Genomic DNA, 23,629 nt, shown 5'->3' on the forward strand with positions numbered 1-23,629 from the left:
GAGGAAATGAACACTGGGCCACATGTGCGTAAAAGAAAAAGCAATCAGAAAATTGCTTAACAAGGGATATGATGGCATCTCATACTAAAATATAATTTCAGTATCAATATAGTTTTTGTAGTGCGTGTATCCTCAAGTTCAAAGGAATTTATTAATTTTTTTAAATTTCCATTTTTGATATGACTTCATATGTAAAGCATTTGTTTATAATTTACCTTGCTGAATAATGACTTCCCCTGCATGTCTGTGAACAGGAAACATGGCATCGAAAATATCACTGAAATAGAAGAATAACTTCATTGCATTTAAGTCTTCATTCTGATTGTGTATAACAAGGTAAATACATGTCATTCTTTAACTATATATAAGTTGACCCATTGACCTTAACCTTTGACAACAATGATCTTGAAAATGTAAAGGGTAATATTGTATGCTCAAAATTTGATCAGGGTCCATGAAAGGATGATGATTCTGGAGTGTTTACCAATGTGTTAGGAACAGAAAGGCTGCCAATCAGTCAGCATATTTTTGGCAAGAGGTCAGATAGAAGGAAACTGTCATTGCATATCAACTAACCCAAATTTTAATTTTGGGTTGTTTTTTTTTTTAATTAAGAGAGGAGACTTGAATTTTCTTCTTCAACCCTAGAATTAATAACATTTTTTAAAAACATAATTGATTTAATTAATTGTACCATGTGATACAGCTTGATAAATTCACAAGCATTATTTCCTGACCCATGGGGCAAGTAAAGAATTTACAATCAAGCTAGACACATCTATAACTTGGATCTTGTTTAAATATATGACACGGTAGGTTTCTGACTCAGAATAAAGATGATTCTAATAATAAAGAGCTCTGACTATGTAATATCACTCAAGGATACTTTCTCTATTTGAAAAGACCATTATTTGATCTGTACATCAATGACTTTGCTCAGGAATTTTTCAATAGAATGTTAGAAAAATGAGGTTTTTGACAGAGTTACCTGTCCTTGAAATGTTCATTTTCAGTGCATTTAAATGAAATTATAACATGATATTGAAAAAATGTCTTTTTTCCTTGATTTGGATTGTGCAAATATTCAAATTACACTATCAAAATAATGGGTTTTTTCATACCAAGTTTCACCCACTGCATGATTCTTACAGAGACTCACACTAAATTAGTATAGGTATTTTTTTCTTTTAAATATAAAATGTCAAATGTCTAATGTTAACAAATATGACACTGACTATTTTCTTAGGTGGGTTTATAGGGGCAAGGAGGTCATATAAATATATAAATATTTTTGAAGTTTAGATTCCACAAAAAAAATTACAGTGCATGAAATGACAATGTTCAGGGGATAGAGCTGATCTTTCCTCAATTTAATGACACTCACTTGATGATTTACCTTTGATAGTCAACTGAATGATTGACTTTCCATCATTCCACAGGTATTTCATTCTAAGTCTGATAAAAATTTAAATTATCTTTTCAGTTGTGCAATTTATTACCCCAGAAAGTTCATTATATGATTGCCATTTATTCAAGACAAAACCAACTCTACAACTGAACACTATCATTGCATGTGCTATAACTAATATGAATTAGTGCATATTATATGACTTATAGTTTAAAATCTGATATTTATTTAATGAAACGAAAATACTATTAAGTTCAATATTTTCTACATTGGACTTAAAACAGTTCAAATAGATTTCATAGATTCTTGGAATCCACATAACAAACTGTTAGAAAATCACATACATTCTCATGGACTTTGAAGCATAACATTTCATCATAGTCAATATGACAACAAATTGATACAAGATACCATTTAAAAAAAAAACTCTTCTTTTTATAATTATTAGAAATCAGCTGGCACTAATCTTGGAAATTCAAGATAATAATCACTCACATTAAAACAATCTTTATACATTTTGAAGTAGTTTCTAGAAAAGTTTTATAGTTTTCTATAACATACATTTTATTGTTTATTGCTTGTAATTTCCCTCAGCAAATGCACATACTTAAATAATAGCAATCAACTGTTTTGTTCAGAAGGTATGTTAAATGTATCATTTATTTATTTATGACAATTTTTACAGGTTTAGTCATTGAATCAGATACAACTAAAGTGAAGAGAATTGTTTTTTTGCCAATTTATTATTTGTTTTTAAAGAACATATATTGTGAAATTACTTGCATTTTGCATTTATCTAAATCAATTGATAAAACTTGTTTCTTTTTATTTGATCTATAAAAGCACCAATTTACATACTCAAGCACTCATAACTGAGCACACTAAAAAATTCTATCCAGAAAATAGACAGTAATTTAATTATGTTCTCCATGACATTTGGGTAAAATAATCAGAATTACAAAGAACAAAAACAGAGGAGTCAAAATCTCCAAACAACTGGTACATAATAACTTAATTTTCAGCTTCAAGGGCACTAACTCCTAGTAAGAAAAAAAGACAAAAAATAGCCAGAAAGGCATAACGATTACCTGGATCAATTCATCATCAATTTATTTTGTATCTTTCCCATTCTTAAAGTGTCAAAACATTGTCAATCTCTTTATCATCCACCTCCTTAGTCCTAATTATGAAAAAAATACCTATTTTTTAACAAAATCTGTTAATCATAGGGATTGGAGGACATACTGCATCAAAGCTTACTCACCTTCTTTCGTTATCATCCAGATGGGCAAACAGAACATTTTTACTTATTGCCTTAGATAAAGCTGCCATAGTTTTGTAGTCTTTTGGCACAACCTGTAAAACAAAAAAGAAATCTAATGAAAAAGATAAGCAAGCATTGATATCTGTACTACTGAAACTACAATTTTCTGCACTGAAATAAAGTATCAAAAGTTGGGTACCAATTTCACTAATGTCAGAGGATATCCATACACACTTGAAGGGCAAACTAAGTACAAAGACCATGATGTACCGATGAAAAATGTATTGTTACTTTTCATGTCATACTGTACAGGCTTCATGCATGTATACACATGTCTTAAATATCTAGGCAACACAAGCCTTTTTCACACATTGTTCTACTGAGGTTTAAATTAATGGTGGACCAAGGTCTGGGACCCCCAATTTTTTAAACCAGGACCTTTTATATTTTATTTACATTATACGTAGATCCTGGACCTTCAACCAAGACTTATCTTTTCTTTGACACTTTATTGAGGACTTTTGTTGATTTCCTCAAGTGGGCCATTGATATGAAAGAAAAAGTCCAGGAACTCCCACCCTTCAAAGTAAATCTGATTCATGTTTTATATGGACAAACTTACAATTGAAGTTTAAAAGTAGCTAAGGGAAAAACTGTTTGAAAATACAACAAAAACAAAAAATGACTGATGAATTAGAAGATTTCAGTAAGAACTTACTTCAAAATTTTCATCAAAGCGAGGTTTCCTAAAGTCAAATTGTCTTTCCATTTTATCCATGTCAGATACATCCATTATGAACCACCTAATTGTCTTCCAAAATATTACAATTAAATTAGCTTTCACAAATCTTTTAAAATGTTGACAAAACCTGCAGTATTGGCAGAGTGTCAAATCAAAAGGATCTATGACCAAATTCAGAAGCAGATCAGGATTTTGTAGCAACCTGGGATTCCGAAGCTCCTCCTACTTAACAGCACGGAGAATACGATTAATAATTATGGAAAATCAGGAATTGTCATTCAATAGGGTATAATATATTAAACTGATGAGGCAAACTTGGAAGACCAATAATCGTTTACTCTGTACTGGAACCTCCTGGTTTTAGATTTATCTATAGCGGTTGTCAAAAGATGATAGCAGAGGTATTTCAGACTTATAAATACCAGAAAACACTACCCACAATTAGTATGCTGGCTCTATGTAACGGATGATAAGATTATTGGAATTTATTTGATGTGATGCTAAATATGATAGAATTGACTTAAATGGTAAATAATTAAATTGCAGCCATAAGATACCTTTCTGCATAACAATATAATGCTGTAACAATAAATTTCTTAAAAATAATGCAGTATGTCCTCCAATCCCTACAATTCTTTAAATATCCTCTGTTGTATGACTTTTCACACACCAAATAATCAAATTTCAAGTTTACTATTCTTAGAATGAATAAATTTGTTTCTCGAGATAATGCCATGCATCTTAAAGTAAAAGATGATATAAAGAAATTGGTCAAGAAAATGATGTTTTTAAAAATGAAAAAAAAAGATGCAATATACCTTTACATCTTAAATGGTCACTTTTAATAAACAGCACAAATTTATGCTACTTTTTCGAACTTTTTCTTTTTGCCCTTCAAGGGCAACAACTCTAATGAGTCATCCTACAACATTAATGACCCATTGGACTTAAGGAGGCCTTATCACGAGAATTATTTCAACAAATAAAAGGTACTTTTTTTATCATAGTTTCGAAGAAATTGGCAAAAATTTGCCATATTTTGCCTTTCAAGGGGAAAACCGGAGTCACCAAACAACTTTGACCAACAGAGACTTTTGTAGGCCTCTTCATAGAGATCATTTCATCAATTCAAAGTTTTTTGCTATCTATTTTAGTTTTCAAGATAAAGGGAAGAAAATTGCTATTTTTCATATTTCAAGAGAAACAACTCTTACATGAAGTTGTTCAACAACTTTGAACAAAAGAGACTTTTGTAGGCCTTATCATGAAAATCATTTCATCAATTGCAAGATTTTTTCTACCTATTATAGTTTTCCATAAAAAAAAAGTCTGAACAGATGGACAGAAGAAAACATAAAAACACAAAACCCTCCACAACTACTTTGTGATATTTCCATCGGAAAAAATAAAGCTGATAAAAACGACAGACACATATAGAAAAACACTGAAAGCCTGGACACCAACAAAACACCTAGGGAATAAATATGTGTTGGCATGAACCAGTTTTTAAGAAATAATTCTATTTGCTACAGGTAAGTTTCTATTTTTTCCACTCAGCTCTGAATTATTTTGAACTTAGAAAGAATTCAAGAGTTATCTTTCTTTGAACAGTGTAAATTGAATAATTTATTATTATTATTTTTTTTATATGTTTTGAATATTTACCACTTTTAAGATGAGTGAAAAAAAATTATATGAAACTACTTTAAACCCAATACACTTTCATAGCAACAAATCATCACAAAAACAGAAAAATAACAGTGATCGAAATGACAGTTCCAAGGGGGATAATCCATAACCAATTTCATGGCTCAAGACACAGTAGACAATTCAGTTCTTCCTGTTCAGTATGATTGAAGTGATCTCTGCTGCAAATTCAATTATTCTACTGAGAAACAGAGGAAATGCAATAGAGAAAACCAATTCAATTCTCATTACCCCAAATCCTATCAATTTAGGATAATTGTAGTCATACACCATATGGGAAAAAGGGGGGAGTCTTCACAAAACATGCTGACATTGATTTACACTCTAACAGGTATAAACAATGAAAACACATGTGAGTTGATTAGTGGCAGGAGTCACTTCAGACCAACATAAAAACAGAAAGCTACTGATGCTCAATAAAGTCACACTCTCATGACTGCCAACATCATTAATTTCATATATTATGTTGTCATGGAGACTATTAGTGAAGGCAGACTGTGACTCATATGGGGCTAACCTGGAATACCCACCATTTAAAATTTGGAAACATATCTTTTCTGCCTATAATCTTGATTTTTAAAAATTTCCATTAGTTTGTCATCAAACTATTTAACACTGTACCAAAGATAATTTCAATATAAAACATGAATTCCAATATAAATTGCAAAATTAGGTCCTACATGCAATTTATATTTCATCTTAAAAACAGCCAAAAATAAAAGACACACATTACCAGTTATAATAGTTAACATTTTTTTTAAAGCATTTCTAGAGAGTAAAATTATGTCTCAAAGAATGAAAGGCAGCAATGCAATATTTAATCTTTAAAATAAACCAGTGAAAAAGTAGGAACAAAATTAAGGATCACTCACATATTCTTCTGACCTTGAGGGAAAATATATATGACAACAATATTGCATGATAAATAACAGGAAAATCTGTTATTACAACTACAAACATCAGAATACTACCGTGTATTGAAAAGCAATATGCTGGACACAAATTTGCACATTTTTAAGATGCATTTATTAATCCTTTGTAAAAGATATTCTAAGTAAAATATGACTTCAAAGGATCTTTCTTCTTCCATTTTGACAGAATGTATTCATCTTTATCAAGGAAATAATCACTTGAAAAGTATTGAATTACTTTAAATGTGCCTATTTGCAGGATGTTCTTTCTATGGAATGTCTTAAATTTCAAAAGCAACAGCATAAACTACATTAATATTACATTTGTACATTTCCTAAACCAGGTATCTAGAAGTACATAAAAGTTCAGTGAGGACTCATTGTGAGTAAAATTACCTCCCCTTAGATATAGAGTTTAATTACAGAAAAAGAGAAAATCACATATCTAAAACCATTTTTACACCAGATTTGATAAGAATTGTACATAATGTATAAAATCAAACATTAAAATTGAATCTTTACATAAAGAATCATCTGAATCACATAGAATGTGTATGTCTTCTATATATATAGAACTACTACATGTTGGTAATTTTTCTGGTTTGTCTACTTTCAAATGCCTTTTTTCCTTCATTGACATAAAAAATAATAGCCTAAACAAACATGTCACTATTTATCTCAATACATAACGAAGCCAAGAAAAGATAAACTATGTTCAAAGCATAAAATAAACTGAATGTCAAAAAATGCCAAACAAACCAGAAAAATATACTATAAAATATATGAAACACTGAAACTTGTGTAAACTGTACACTGAACTACCACCAAAGGGATCTGGTTAAGTCAGGTTTCACTATACACAAAAATTTAAAGAAATTGCAATAGCTGATTCAGATACTTTTTTTTTTTTTTTTTTTTTTTACAAAAACACTGTCACATACCTATTTAAGGAGGTAGACCTAAGGTACAGGATGTAACTCTTACAATCAGTGATATGTTTGTTTCATTTTCAATTTCACCAAAGCCTATCAAGCTTTCACTTGAAACAATATGAAATCAATTAAAGTTACTTTGATGCTTTGAGGTAAATACTGAATACAAACATTCCAATGATTTGAAAGAGTTGTGTCCCTTACCCTAAGTCTACCCCCTTAAGAAACAATTATGAATTTATCACCTAAAGTTATGCTGATTAAACAAGACCTTGCACAAACAAGGTTTAATTTCTTTATAAGAAATCTTCTTCCTCCATTTTAAATAAATGTGTTTTTCAACATTTTTCCTTCATCAATTGTCTTCCCCATCCCACTCTGTCAATTAAGTAGATAATTACTATCTTTATTCCTCAATGACTTAAGGAGTGCCATCTATAATGTGTCCAGTACTTATATAAATTACAACTGCTCATCCTTTGATTCCAATTATCTATGAAGCAATGAACTGTAAAAATTGTAATCCGTAAGTCATGTATATTCAGAAGTGTGGTATTATTATATATAATCTATGACTAGTAAAGTACATTTTCTGTAAATCCCTGTCCATGAAGTAAATGTATAAAAATCAGTTTTCTCAATTCTAAGTTTTCTTAGGTTATGCCATAGATAAAGTCAAATTCGATTTTTAATCATTTTTACATCTGTTATACCAACGACAAACTTGAGGTGAAAATCCCTCAATATTTATGGTCAAAACAGGAAACAGAACTATGATAGCTATGATAGTTTTTTTATTGGATGAAGTTGAATTATATTAATGTGATAATCTGCACTTGCTGTGAACTAATTTTTATGCACATCTGTATGTGATGCCAAATTTGTGTACAAAATTTCATCGAAATCCTTTGAGCTGTTATGGAGTTCAATTGGATCATCTCCCTTCCCACATACCTTCATATGATGCCTAAACTTAGAATAAGATTTTATCAAAACCAACTGGGTCATTTAGGTGGAGTTGCACTTATTAGGTTTTAACATTGAACCAAAATGGATTATATCCCTTTACAAGCATTGAACAAATATTATCAACTTATATATGATGCTTAATTGTATCAAAATCCATTGGCCAATGAGTGGGAGTTACATCTGCAATACATATGGACAGACTAATATACACACTAGACAGACAATGTAGGTGATTTCTATAAACTTTCTATAACTTTGTTAGGGGCAGAAATATTAGAATTCTAAGAAAATGCCTTTTTTTGGTCTTGGGTCAAGGAAACAAATTACAAGAAGTGACCTATGAATTACCTTTTTGACATATTGTGCAGCATCCTCCTCTTTATAGACCTCTGCACTAACAGCACCTCTTCTGATCCTCTTTTGCATGTGATGGGGAGGGGTTTCTGTGATATCATCCTCTCTCTCATCACTGGGAGGTGTGGCAGATTTGGTTGGCTTTGTTGCTTGTTCCTAGAAAAGAATAAGATAATTAGAACTTCTAGATGGACAATTATTTAAAAAACAAATTAACAATTATTACGATTTAGAAAAACTGAGTTCTTTTATTGGGGTTAGAAATAACAAAATTCTGTACTCTATCAGGGGTCTATAATTCCAATTTCCTGACACCCATGGCAAGTGACATCAATAAAAGCATTTATATTATTTAAAATTGCAGGTAGATTAATAAAATGAGAAAGGTTATCTTCATGCCAATAACATCCAAAGCTCTAGAGTACTGTATAACTGCATGTTTTTGTTTGTAAAGTACATCACTTCAAATCAAACATAATTCTATTTTTTCATCATTCAGGATTGTAACATTTAGGCCAAACACATTCAAAGTATTTTTTTAAGATTAATGCTTATTGATTATTTAATGGATTATGTCATAAGTTAAAACCTTGTTGAAAGTGTTATAAAAGAGATTAAACTGTATTTAGGGATTTAGTGAAATTTACATTGGAGATTACATTATGACATATCATTCAGTCTGTAAAAATCAGATGTTTAAATCATGATATCCAGTAGGTTTTTGACATATATTGCTAATTTCAGGTGTTAACATCTTAATGAATTGTAAAAATAAATAGTTACAGAACTATACACACCCAATGAAATTTACTACAAGAACACCAAGGTTTAATATCATTGTAATAACATTATGATACTTTTTTTCTGCTGTTGGTTGTAAACTTGTGACTTGTTAGGAAATAATTAAAACGTAACTGAACAAAGCTAGAAAGCTGGATGATAACACATTAAATAAGTAAGAGTTATCTCTCTTTGAATATTCAAAGCAGTAATTCCAGTGATTTAGCTATTATAGTAATGCCATTTGTCATTTGTTACATATGAAAAACATTTATCAATACATCAAATTACAACTAACTCTCTTCATATGTAAAACTTTGCAAAAATGATATGGAAAACATGATCATTCTTTAAATTAAGTTGTTCATCAAATACATGATTAAATATGACACCCAAGTATCTAAATAATGACGCTAACGATTGATTTTGTAAAAATACACTGAACAAATAATCTAGTAATTCATTTATTGAGCATGTGTTGAATCAATTCTCTGAGGGCCAATAATGCAACATAGATGAGAATTTTGTAGTTACTTTCCTGGAGTGTTGACTGTCAAAGAGGAATTATTTTGACATCTACAAAGTGCAGATGAAATGCAAAGCACTATACATAGTTTTAATTGAATTGGTATTTTGTAACTATTGTAACTGATAACAAAACATCCATCTAACAAACTGGTGAAATTGGAATAAATAATGTAAAGAAACTCTTGAAATCATCAAATAGGAAGAATAAATTAACAAGATGCATGACGCTGATCCTTCCACTCTAAAGTTTGTGACAAAAATGTTCTCTATTATTCCATTCAGTGACAAATGGCAAATTCCCACAATAAAGTTGGTATTGGATAACAACCAAAATGGCTGACTTTATATACCATATCTATATAAAGCCACATGTCAAATTTGAAATTCATTGATGGTATATGATGGACAGACAAACAATTAGATACAAATCCATGTGGGGTATAATAAGGGCCTAAGGTGCAGACACGTAAACCACCATTTTACTTGATACAGTAAATTCTGACAACTAAACCCTGAATAAAAATCCTTTAATGGGTGCAGCTAGATATGACCACAGGGGTCAAACCCTGAACTTTTCAACTTGATAGTTTTGATTTTGATTGTAATAACACATTTGACACAGAATTTGCCAAATCAATTACAATTGTTCTTTGGGGTATGATAATTTGTGGTAGAATAAGACTTTGATAGAGATTTAGATGTAGATATGCACTAAAACAAATTTTCAAAGCCTGGATATTTTTTTAAACAATATTGTCTAATAGGCATTCTGAAGTTTTCAGCTGCAACACGCTGATGGAAGACATGCATGAATTACTAATAGTCTGCTACTGCATGAACTTTAGATTGAACTATAACAAACATATGTCAACAATACATGAAATACTTGTTTCCTACTAAAAGAGTCAATTTGATACAGCTTTATATAAAAGAAACCCTAAACCAGACAAAGAACTTAAATTAAAGCCTTTCTGATAATTGAAATCCTCAAAGTGACTGCTGTATGATAGAGTTGATCTAATGAGCCAGATCAAAGATATTGATAATGGGTTTAAAATTACACATGTAAGAGTTGCCTGTTTGTAGATTAATACCTCACATAAGGTATCTACATGTTACATTGACAGAGTTGCCTGTTTGTAGATTAATACCTCACATAAGGTATCTACATGTTACATTGACAGAGTTGCCTGTTTGTAGATTAATACCTCACATAAGGTATCTACATGTTACATTGACAGAGTTGCCTGTTTGTAGATTAATACCTCACATAAGGTATCTACATGTTACATTGACAGAGTTGCCTGTTTGTAGATTAATACCTCACATAAGGTATCTACATGTTACATTGACAGAGTTGCCTGTTTGTAGATTAATACCTCACATAAGGTATCTACATGTTACACTGACAGAGTTGCCTGTTTGTAGATTAATACCTCACATAAGGTATCTACATGTTACATTGACAGAGTTGCCTGTTTGTAGATTAATACCTCACATAAGGTATCTACATGTTACATTGACAGAGTTGCCTGTTTGTAGATTAATACCTCACATAAGGTATCTACATGTTACATTGACAGCATGATCAAACATCAGTATATTATCTATCTATCTATCCAAACCATTAATTAAGTCATATTCCAAGGAATGAATGCAAAAAGTTATTAATTTAAATTGCAGTTTCATATAAATTCTCAAAAGCAAACTTTTTTTACTGTTACTTCAACATTGACTATCATAATTGATATGGAATATAGACTCAATGATTTTAATATAGGTTTAAACAGAAGTCATCAAATGAAAGTGAAATGTTTAATTCATCACTGTCAATATTTCTGGTAATTCCAAAACAACATACAGTTGCCAATGACAACAAACAAAAAGAGCACCAACAAATATTATGGTAACAAAGCATCATTCTGTGTAAGAACCAGGCAATGGTTTGCACATAATTTTTCTTAATTCGGTATTTTTTGCCTCAAATGATTTAAATACATCATGGAAACAAGTTAAAAGCTATTCAAATTTATCCTAAAGCATCAGTGACTGCTAATGTATGGGGAAAATGGAAAAATCTTCCTGCCATTTTTCTGTGGTACAAATGTTTCCAACTAAATTTTACCTATCAATAACATTCATAACACTTTGAGGGTCATTTCTGAAGGTTCTGAGCTATAAATACTAGAATAATGCAATAAAATGTGTTTTTTTTCTTACTGTGCCACACATTATACACATTGTGTATGATTCTTAGAAAGAGATGTACTTAAATTTTACACCTAATGTTAATGGATGTGTTAAATTCTCAAACTCAGCCAAAAAAAAAAAAATTTTTCATACGATTTGGAAAAAGTTGACATAATATGGAGAGAAAAATGACATAATTCCAAATTGGTCATAAATATGCTTCCTTATGTTAAAAATGTATGAAAACATTATAAAGAAATTTTATTTTTATTTTTGACTTTGCGTAAAGAAAATTAATTACTCCTGTTTTCTGGTCGGTAAACAAGACAAAGAACCAACCTGAATCTGAGCTTCAAGGACTAACCAGATACCATTCTATAAATTTCAAGGTCATAGTGTAGATTATTTCCATTAGTCATTTATGACCTTCCCTTCAACATTTGTTATAAAGCCTTTAATGTCCCTGTTTGTGAATATCAAATTGATATAAAGGTGAAGGGGTAAATACAGTGGAATCTACCTAACCAGACACAGAGGTGGATCCGGGACCTCCTTTTTTGGACAGAAAATTTTGTGAACTTCAGGCTTTATTTTGGGGCAGAAAAAAGCAAATAATAGCCTGGGAGTCTGGACCTTCCCCCTCCCCACCTTTTCCAAATCTTGGGACCCCTTTCTGGAGACTCACCATTGGATCAACTGATAAAGTAGCACTAATTAGTTAAAAAAAATATAACATACAATGTATATAACAGTTCCAACAAAATGTTTCTGACATATTGGATTCTAAAATACAACAGTGTCAAATCAGACAGGTTTTACTGTAAATTGAAATTCAATGCAACCATTAGCTCTTCAAGGTCATCTAATGTCAATTACTGGTGATGCATTTAAGGTTGTGTTTAAATCAATCTCACCTTAGTTCAGGAATATCTATTGTTTAACATTGATACAAGCCCACAATAACCCAATCAACATGAAAAATACATCAAAAATTGACTCACCCACGTAAAAAAACCAAGCAGTTGGGAGACCTATCTGATTTATATAATAATTAACTCCTAGTGACAATCAAACCATTGGACAGTCTATGAAAAAACATTGTCAAGATGTTGAATCTCTGAGCTGTCATAGGGCTCTTTAATGAAGTCTACTATAGCTCTATAAATGTCGACCAGATTAACTCTATATATTGACTTCTTGTGGAAATTAAATGATGGATGAAACTCTAACCACAGCATGAAGAATCATCAATACACAAAAAAAAAATAACAAATGGATTTACAAGAACAGTTAATATGATAGGGATGGCATGTTATTGTAATCAGAACAGATGTTAACTTTTTGTTTTCATTGTTTGCTTGAATATTTGGTTTCAGGTAATTATCACTTGAAGGATTTAGCTGAGTGTTGACAGTAAAAGATATACTATTGTACAGGGTTCGACACTAACGTTTTTTTAGCTAGGTAGCCCAAAGGACTTTCTGATCAATAAATTAGGTGGTCCTTAATATTATCTTGCGGCCTTGTCATTAGATACAGTAAAATTTTAAGAATTAAATTAGATAGCCCAAAGGACTACCCATTAAAATTTCTAGGTAGTCCTCTCTCACATTAGGGTGGCACAGGACTACCAGACTACTGTTAAGTGTTGAACCCTGTTGTACTTGTGTTGTGAGTGGGCCCATTATTATTTAGTTAACACAAAGACATTAAGATAAAGCTTGTTTTTAAATAAAAAAAACAAAACCCAAAAAATCTATTCTAGACTTGCCACAAATCTCCATGTAATATACAATTTTTTTTTTGCTTAACATCCTTAATATCAATTATTCATTTACAAATGGACAGTGAATAGTAAACAATGCATGCACATGTATACAATTTGTAAAATATCAATACAAGAGAGACTTGCAGCAAGTCTAATAATATCCAATTTTCTTCTCCATTAAATAACAGGAAAGCCAAAAAATCACACATAGATCTGTCTTGTATTATAGTAACCTACACATTAAACTGGAATACTGTAACATTCGGATTTGCTGAAGAATGGACAGGATCAAAATGTAAGCCCCAGACACTTTGCCCTTCGAGGCACATTTCCAAAAATGTAGTGAACCTTGATGATCATTTCATTTCTTGCATGCATGTGGTATACATTTCTGAAAATTCACATTAAGATGACTATGTATTCTTAGTTTCAGGTCTAAAAATCTGAATCTCAGACAAGACTGACAGATCCATGAAACCTGCACTTGAAACCTTTCTGCACCAATAATAATGGGGACAAAAAAAGAACCGCATAATATATTCAAACTCCCTAAAGGATATGAAAGTAAAATTATGGATGACGTAAGCAACATTCATACAGAGATACAATCAAGGAAAACACCATATGCAAGTACTTCCCAAATAAAATTGTTCTGTTAAGTAAATACTTTAAATTCAAAAAGAATAAACGATTAAAAAAATAGATAAAAATATATGCGCTTCAAGAACATATTTCCATTATTCCTACACAAGCAGAAATTCTCAAAAGACGACATTCATGCATTATTCATGGTTAAAACATCCTATTATTCCTGTTTATAGACAAATCGTCTACAAATGGTAATTGTAGCTATTCAACGATTTACAGAATACACAGCTTAGACAAGGAGAAGTAAATATCCTTACACGATGTGAGAATTTAATTAAATGGCAGCACTAACTTGTAGTTTTAAAGAAGGAATCATCTCCATTACATTGAAGAAGAGAACATACTGAATCTGGGAAACAGTAAACAATTTAATTACATAGACACAATTATGCTATCTCATCTTAATCAACATGCCTAATATGTCACTATTTGTGGAAATTGATGTCCCATATTAAGCTAACAGGAAGCTTATCCAAGAGTTTGTCTACAAATCTTTGACTAATGAAAATGAACATGCATCTGATCAAGTGTAAAATCTGAATAAGATAAAAGATTGTAGCATTGGTTTTGATATTTCAATCAAATGTAGGTGCTGGATTTTGTATCAATCTAAATATTTTCGCTGAATACAAGAAGGATCTTTGGTCCTCAAATTCAATAACTGTCACGGTTATGGACAAAAGATCCAATTAGTTTCCCATGTAATGCTGACCTAGTTCAATTAACTAATAAGCTTAATAAGAGGCCCAATAAAGCTTACTGAAATCAGCTTTCAGAGATAATAAATATTCTCTTAAATTGCTATGACTTATTGACAAGATCAATACTAGGATGAGTGACCAGTCAGGTATACCTGTTTATTTTTACGGATACGGTCAATCTTTCCTCTGAAATCCTATTTCATGATTTGGTAAAAAAATATTATTGAGAGTGAACTTTACTGAACTGATGCAGAAAATATCAATCAACTGATATATGGCATTACATCTATTATATTTAATCCATTATTTTAAATTTTAAATTTCCAATTTCACTTAATAACAAATAGAGAATTAAATTTTTACAGTTTAACTGAACCATAAAATGTAAGTACCACATGAAAATAATACTTTCCAGATATAACTACAAATTCAAAATGTACTGATACATTCTTCATTAAATGATTCATAAGCTACACTTAAAAATCTAAAAACAAAATTAACTGATTCAATCCAAAGGGTCAATTCTGCTCCAAGCATATTTAGAATACATGTAATGAACAAAATGCTACTAAATTATTTTCACAAGTCACAACAGCCTCCATACAAATAGCTATTAAATGAATGTGAAACTTTTGGACAAAATAGACCATTAAACTGATAGCGGTTTCAGACAGCAACTTTTATATCTCAAATCCTCCAGTATATGTATCATACCTAATGTTTTACTGACTACTGCTTGGTTTCATACAAAATTCTTGATGAGAGTTTGCTTTAAATCCCAGAGTTTTCCCCAAACAGTCTGATAAATTGGTCAATTTCAGTTTCATTTCGAGATGAAATACTTGAAGAAATCCTTGAGAATTTTTATGACATTTGGGCCAGATCCCAAGCTAGCCATTTAATTCTCTCTGCTTTAAAGGACTTATGTTCATGACTCCCTAAAATTTACCAGATTGAACATCTTAACTGCCATTGGTCAAATGACAAGTGTAAGATCAGATGAACACCCAGATTACCATATAACAACCACCTTTGTATTAAGTGTGTGGCATGAGAAGGTGATGTCTTGAATGCAACATATTTACGTTCAAAATTGATATCAGTGGTATATCAATGTAAATATAACATAGATACCTTACCAGCATGACCAAAAACAAACAAAATGCTCCTAGCGGGGCTGTTACATCAAACCCTGAATAGTACAGGCAAGTATCGACACTACATATTCATTCAACCCTATATTTAGATTGTTATAAAGTATTTGGACACAGCAGGTTTCAGTGACCAAAAAGGAATGTTGTCAACAAACTGAAATTTTTAAGAGGACTTACAATTGTCACAGGTCGAAATTACAATCTAAATACTAGGACCTTAAGTTTTCATTGTTGCTGAATTGAAACAAAATTCAATTTTTAGCACTCACAGACTCTTTACTGGAATTAAACTTCATCCCTATAGAAAGAGGGTTAGAGTCTGAGCATGTTGCAGCATACAAAGCATCAAATATTCAACCAACAGTTTATTTGAACACTTCTGACCTATTTGTAGACTATGCAATAGGAAAATAGAATGCAATATCTTTTATCCCAAAACTTGAAAATAAAAAATCTGAACACACAATTAAATTAAGCATGTATCGAACTATTTCAAGAAGACAAGACTTCAAAATTGAACCCAACAGATATTGGTCAATAAATATGTAATTAAAAAAAATTATCAAATGCTCGATTTTGACCACTCTGATTAAAATTAGACCTATCAATTGTTTTATTCAGTCAACGTATGTGGGAACTCTATTGTTCTTTCTGTTCAGATGACTTTTTCAGACTCCTAAGATTTTTTCCCTTTGAATCATGCTTTCAAAATCATGACAGATAAATTGTGATTGGCTGAGTAGAAAAGTCATCTGAACAGAAAGTAGAAAGGAGCACTGTTAGATCCTACATACAATGACTGAATAGAACAATTAATAGGTCAAATATTATTTACATTGGAATTTGACCTCTTTTTAATCCCTAACTCCTTTGATGGTGTTGAACATGATGGTGAAATTTCATTAAGATCCATCAACTAATCACTCAAGTTATTGCACTTTAAGAATCAATAAAACTATATTATAATGGTTGGATGGCAGAGAAGGAAGCATTTAAGATTGAAAGAAACCAAATAAACCCTGTTTCCTTAATACATAATATAGAATAAGATATTATTTCTGAATCATTCACGTTCAAAAACATGCAAATATGTCACATTTGTATTAATTATATGTCAATAAGATGAATGCAATCCTCCCATAAGCAACTAGTTGCTAATAAATGATCAAATAAATACATCCCATAATTCAAGTAAATGTCAAACAGCAGTTTAACTCCAGTGACACATATCTGAGTATCCAGTCAAAAATACTTCAATACTTGTAAATGAGATAAAATATAAAAAATCCTTTACACTTATCATTTTTCATCCAATGTAACAAATGAAAAGTTTTAAGCTAATTATCAATGTTTTGTTCAGTCCATTTTGAAAATAATGTATATGTAGGTCAAATTGACATTTTATATTGACATGTGTATGGGGTTTTAACATGTAGGTTATTATTTTGCCATTTCAACTCTAATGTTATGATCCCCCTCAATGGGACCAGAATTAAACTGTACTGATTATACAATATGTGGTTCAAATTTAAATAGTGAAATGACTCTGACTTTTTTACATCCTAAATGAAAGGCCTACCAGAAGAAAATGATATAAATGTAAATCCTCAATAGGAGTAAATGAAAAATATAGGTCCAAGATCAAGGTAAATGAAATTTCAATGGTCCTGTGTCAGAAACTGAGAGTCTAAGACCTTGGACCAGTATTAATTAAAACCCCAAGACCGTAGGTATCAAGATGTGTACATTCATGACTTATTTTTGTGAATGCTGGTATGAATCACAATAATTCAGTCTGAACATCAATTGGAACTGTAGCATGCTGTGCCTGTTGGCTTTAATTACATAAAATTTCCTCACTTCAGAAATCTGATTAAAAAAGACAAACTATGGATTGAGTTATCATGGTTATGATATTAATGGTTGATACACCATACAGAAACTGTGTACAAATTGCTATGATAGTTCACCCATGAAAAAACTGTTAAAAGATTATACTCTACTAGTTGAAAACATAAACTATTGATAAAATCGATCATACAAGCTAAAACTTTGACACTGAGGAGGTGATATAAAAAAACTTGAAGTCTTGTGATTGTCCTATCAAATGTGAGAAATGAATTTAGAGTTACCCAGAAACATAAACTGTTAATGTATGTTTTACTGAAAAAATAGTTAGTGTAACTTAAAACTGGTCCTTGACTTTCATACCTTTGCACATTGCAAAAGAATTTTGGTGGTGAAAACAATTTAAAATGGCCATTACTTTTGTGTAAATAATTCAATCAAACTGAAATTTGAACATGATTTGTATTTATGGCACAAAGTTTAAAAAAAATTTCCTTCAATATCTTCAAAAGTCATCATCTAGAAAAGTTCATTGGACAGACAGATGGACATGCAATTTTTCTGAGGTTATTACATAATACCTCATCGCTATAAAAAGAAGGATTGAATGATTTGTCACCATTTTTGTCCCTAGATTGACCACTATAACTTGACACCACAACAAATATAGTTATAAACAACATGTCAAATTTATTGCCCCACACATACAACTGTCAAGAGTTTGTCCTACATAGAGTTTACCTGATAATTAATGTCATCTCTAATTAAGTTATGTTGGTCTATAATACAAGTTATCAGGACCATAGGTAGGCAACTAAATAGAAAAAATAAATACAGTTAGGCCAAACAACATTGATTACTTGTTTTGTTGTTTTTTTTAATATATCTTCAAGACATTTCATTTTAATTTTTTCATCTACTTTTTTTTTTTGGTTAGGAAACTTATAGGAGTTACCATGCAGTTTCATGAAACTACACTACACAATATAAACATTTCTAACATAACATCACAAATATAACCAGTATTTTACTGGTAAGTTAGTTTACTTGATGACCAAATCCTGTTACCATATGAAATGCATACTAAATGTACATAACTTGAAATTGACCAGAAGAATCAGGATAGCTATGATACAATGGTAAGGCATAGTGGGCAAATATAGTGAGGTACACTTTATAATCACAAGACTTATAACAAGAAACCAGTTAGCAGGCCTTTCATTAAGAGGCGGTGCCAGGTACTTTTACCCTTCTATGCTACTGAAAGGTACCTCCTGAATTTTAAAATTTCATACATTTTTATATAAGAAAATGATGAAAAGTACCTCCTACAAAACCAAGGGTACCTGCATTGCAAAACGTTAATGAAACCCCTCAGTTGGGGATGGCTCACTAGTGATACCATCACATTAAATCACAATATAAGGAAAATAAACGAAATCCTTGGTTAACAGGAAGTTGTTGAAATTATCCAAAAAATGGATCCCACCATATGGCATATCTACAGAAAAAATGTGTAAAATTTTTAAACTGCTGTGATGAGTAGTTGCTGAGAAAACTGACGAAAAAACGAAAAAAAAATTGTTACTGAAACATGGAAACATGGATAACAGACAAGGGTAAAACAGTACAACCCCTTCTCCTTTGGACCTGGGGTGTAATAACACTTAAACTGTGGCTTCAAGTCAAGGAAATGCCAGGTTTTTTATTTGTGGATGTCAGACCTACCTAATAAGATTCCAAAGTTCTGATAAAAAGGGAGGGATGCTGTCTGAATAATGGAGGGGCCACTCCAAAGATTTTTTTAAATCAATCATAGTTTTCAAGGGAAATCTCCCAAAACCAAAACAAAACTAAAACCTAGTACAGGAAACCCTGAAAACAACTTAGTCACTAATCCCCACCTTTTCAACCTATCAAAAGCTTTAATTTAGCTATACCAGTGGTACTTGATGCAATTTTATTACATGTGGCAGAATCTAAAGCAATTAAAACTCTGAAGTTACTGTCACAATCCCTTCTTTATTGCTCAGGATAGTCCATAACAGAAAATTTCTAACTGACAGAGTAATAAGGTCATAAACATGGTGAATAAAACTCAGAAAATTAATTTCTTCAATGTTTTACTTAATTTGGTCTACTTGGGCCACAAAATAGTATTTACATGTATGTATTTACACCTTAGAAAAAATGGGGTAGGTAGGTAGTGATTTTTTTTTTATTATTTCATTATTTATTCTATGAGAGAAACATTCTGACCCAGCAGTGGTTATTGAAAAATGACAAAAAATTTTGGAGTACACAATATTTAGCTGAAAAATACAGTGGTAGGGTAGGAATCACACATCTTTTTTTCATTTGGCCTTATGTCTTAGGTAATCTTAGATGCAGAGAAAAATTCTGATTTGGCATAAAAACTTAAGTTTGAGAAATCTTGACTTCCAACATGAAGTGACCTTCGAAATTTCAAAAATATAATGAAAAGTAAAAAATATTATTAGAAGCTTTTTTCTCTTGTATTTACACCAAGGCAAACAGGTGTCAAATTCAACACTAAGCCAACAGTTGGAGTCCCAGAAGATTTTGTCACTTAAGTCCACTGAGGATAAATGCAATAAGAAATTACCACCTGAGCTCCTGTAGATTAAAGGAAACCTTAGGAGATCTCTATCACATGACCTTGGAGACTAGTAGGGATGCTTATCTAACAAATTGCATTTCCTATGAGCCAAAAAACAATATCAGGCTTAATAAACTGTATCACCTTTACTTTTGATTTCATGGCAAATACCAAGCACATTGAAGCAAATTCTCTTTATCACATCAGAATCAGTGTCAGAAAATCATCATGTTTTGATAACACCTGAATAGATTTGGCATCAAACCACTTACTCTATACATGTTCTACATACCACAGTTATTATGGTAAGGTATGATTACACTTGCTGTCAAATAAGAAAGTTCAAGAGTGCTAGTAAAAAAAGTTAAAGAAATGAATATCACAGACCGACTTCCTTCACTACCTTCAACATGATCAAGTACACAAACCCTTTCATGGAGATTGTTTTTACATGTATAATATTTCAATTCTTTAATAAACTGGTATTTTTGCAATCATGGACAAACCCCCCAAAAATTGACATGCAAAATAAATATATTTTACTCATACCATGGATATTGTTTCCAAAATGTCTACTATAGGCTCTGAACCACAATAAATTTTGATCTGCAGCAGTTGTTGAACATGTGGTTTCATAAAAGAATACCTAATACCTCTTTTGATCTTAAAACTTAATCATGTGGACTAATAACCCACTTCTTAAATACTGTTATGGGCCACTAGAGAAACATCCCATTAAGATATTGTAGATCATGTAAAGGTACAAATACATGTACCATTTCATATTCTAGACATTGTTGACTTACATCTGGTTGTTCATTTCCTTTTGTATTTTCAACTACTGGTTCTTTACTTTCACATTCATTTTGACTGACCTCAGCACCAACTTTGACCTCATTTTCCTGAGATGTTTTATTTTCTTCTTCAACATCTTTACTTTTTGTTTCACTTTCACTGACCTCACCACTAATTTCCTGAGCTGCTTTATTATCTTTTTCTACAGCTACACTTCCACTTTCATTTTGACTGACCTCAGCATCAACTTTGACCTCATTTTCCTGAGATGTCTTACTTTCTTCTTCCTCTTTACTTTCACTTTTATTTTGACTGACTTCATTTTGAACATTAACATCATCAGTCTTTGGTGTTTCTTCCACATTTACTTCTTGAGACTGCCCAGTGTCTGCCTTATTTTCTGGTTGCGTCTTCTCAACTTCATTCTGAGATTTGTTGGTTTGATTTTCTAAGCTATCAGTTTTTGGTTTAACTGAGGTAACCTCCACATTATCCTTTTCTGCATTTTTCCCTCCAGAAATTGTTAATTTTCGAAATTTATTTCCCATGATGAATAAATTGTCAATTAATAACAGTAAATACAAAGTCAATATCTGTGACCTAATTCTAAATAATGATAGTAAATACCTTCCAAATCTTCACTAAATGAATGGTATGTCATATAACTAATTAATGCGACAAATCGTTGTATGTAAATATTCCTCTAGGCTATGAATACTTCAGTACACCACCAAATCTGTATTTTTGCTCTCTTCTACATAAAACTAATTAATTATTACACATGATTATCATTACAGCAACCTCTATTCCCCATTTGATTCACTATACATTGACTATGAATACCAATGACCTCACCACAGAAGCAATTTCCATCCAAATAATTATTTAATCTCTAAACACATAAAAACACAAACAATTACACATGATCTGTGGTTAAATGCACAGTCAATGTAAAAAAATCTCTTTTCTGCAATGAAATTGATTTCCTTTACCTCACAATATATGTCAGTTTCAGGGGCCTATCAGCTGATCAAACTTGACAGATAAAAGGACTTCAATCAATGGAAAAAATTCTGAATGTCTCCATCAACTGGTCGAAATGATGTAATTCCTGGAATGATCAGTGTTTATTCAGATATGATGATGTCTGGTAACAAGATATTTGTCACTATAGTTTACACTGGCCAGTTTAACTAGCACATTAAATGTAATCTGTAGTATATGACCAATGAAATTAAAACTCCTCTAAGACAAAAGAACAACTCAAAACTCGCAATCTTAAACTCAAGCCATCATCTCCTGAATTCTCTCTGTATCAACAGAATCTCCTTATAAATTCCATGCAGTGCGAGATTTATCGCCAGTGACAGAAAGTGATGTAATTCTGCAAGACAAGTATCTCCCTATACTCAAAATTGATGCCAGATGATATAATATCTACAGACGTCCAGGGAAATACAGATATTAAATTAAAAAATTGTATTAAATTTGACAAGTTACTGTAAGTCCAACAGTTTAAAATATTTAGACAATGATAAAAGTTCTACTTGCAAAAAAAAATGCAACAATGTGAAGAGAAAACAGGCTTTCTATTGGCTGGTTGAATAATGAAATATGGGATAAAATGAACCTACTTAAAATTATGAATAAATTGGTGAGAAATTTACTACATGGTTTGTCAACCGTGACACAACACCAGGTTATATACCTGTTATTGTCAAATGTATGATATATATCTACTGACATGTAAATATTTTTTCGTAATTTACTCTTCCACATCTAAAGGTCTTTCCTTGCCTGAGGTTATTTAAGATAAACTGATTTGGATAATTTTCTCATCTGTTTCGACCAGACCTTAATCAATAGTTTTTTCACACTCCAATGCACAGAGCTTCAACATTTTGATAAGTTTTAAAGGAAAATTTGAAAGTAACTTTTAAAGCTGAAAGATTCAGACCTTTCTCTTCCATGGGTTAGTTATTTCTAATTACAATCACAATGGGAATCTATAATACACCACAAAAATTTAATTACACCAGGAAACTTGAAAAATTGCATCAAACACTTTATCTAACTTAAAAATGGTAAGTCGATCTGTCTTAAAATCTAGTGCTTAGCTTCTTATTAAACCATCTGAAAATTAAATTCTGCTCAACTCCCTTAGATTATCTTCAAATCTTCAGCAACCATAGTAGTCACTACTGTACTTCAGCAACCATGGTAGTCACTACTGTACTTCAGCAACCATGGTAGTCACTACTGTACTTCAGCAACCATAGTAGTCACTACTGTACTTCAGCAACCATGGTA

General features: G+C 31.3%; 1 protein-coding gene across 2 annotated transcripts in view; it reads right to left on the reverse strand.

Annotated features, from left to right (window-relative positions):
- LOC148619719 (cAMP-dependent protein kinase regulatory subunit) overlaps nucleotides 1-23,629 on the reverse strand; it is a 67,382-nt gene that overhangs the window by 24,325 nt on the left and 19,428 nt on the right. Inside the window, exons 1-4 of one of the 2 annotated variants that reach the window (XM_088579935.1) lie at nucleotides 21,331-23,600; nucleotides 8,282-8,443; nucleotides 2,673-2,764; nucleotides 216-277 (exon numbers count right to left, since the gene is read on the reverse strand). In XM_088579935.1, coding sequence (XP_088436061.1) covers nucleotides 216-277; nucleotides 2,673-2,764; nucleotides 8,282-8,443; nucleotides 21,331-21,867 — 853 coding nt within the window. In that variant the 5' untranslated portion in view covers nucleotides 21,868-23,600. Of the gene's footprint in view, nucleotides 1-215; nucleotides 278-2,672; nucleotides 2,765-8,281; nucleotides 8,444-21,330; nucleotides 23,601-23,629 lie in introns of those variants that run through there. The other variant, XM_088579936.1, reaches the window with a different exon arrangement.

The sequence above is a fragment of the Perna viridis genome, chromosome 4 (genome assembly GCF_037379345.1).
Source record: "Perna viridis isolate PV_CMFRI_1.1 ecotype Kerala chromosome 4, ASM3737934v1, whole genome shotgun sequence".
Taxonomy (NCBI): domain Eukaryota; kingdom Metazoa; phylum Mollusca; class Bivalvia; order Mytilida; family Mytilidae; genus Perna; species Perna viridis.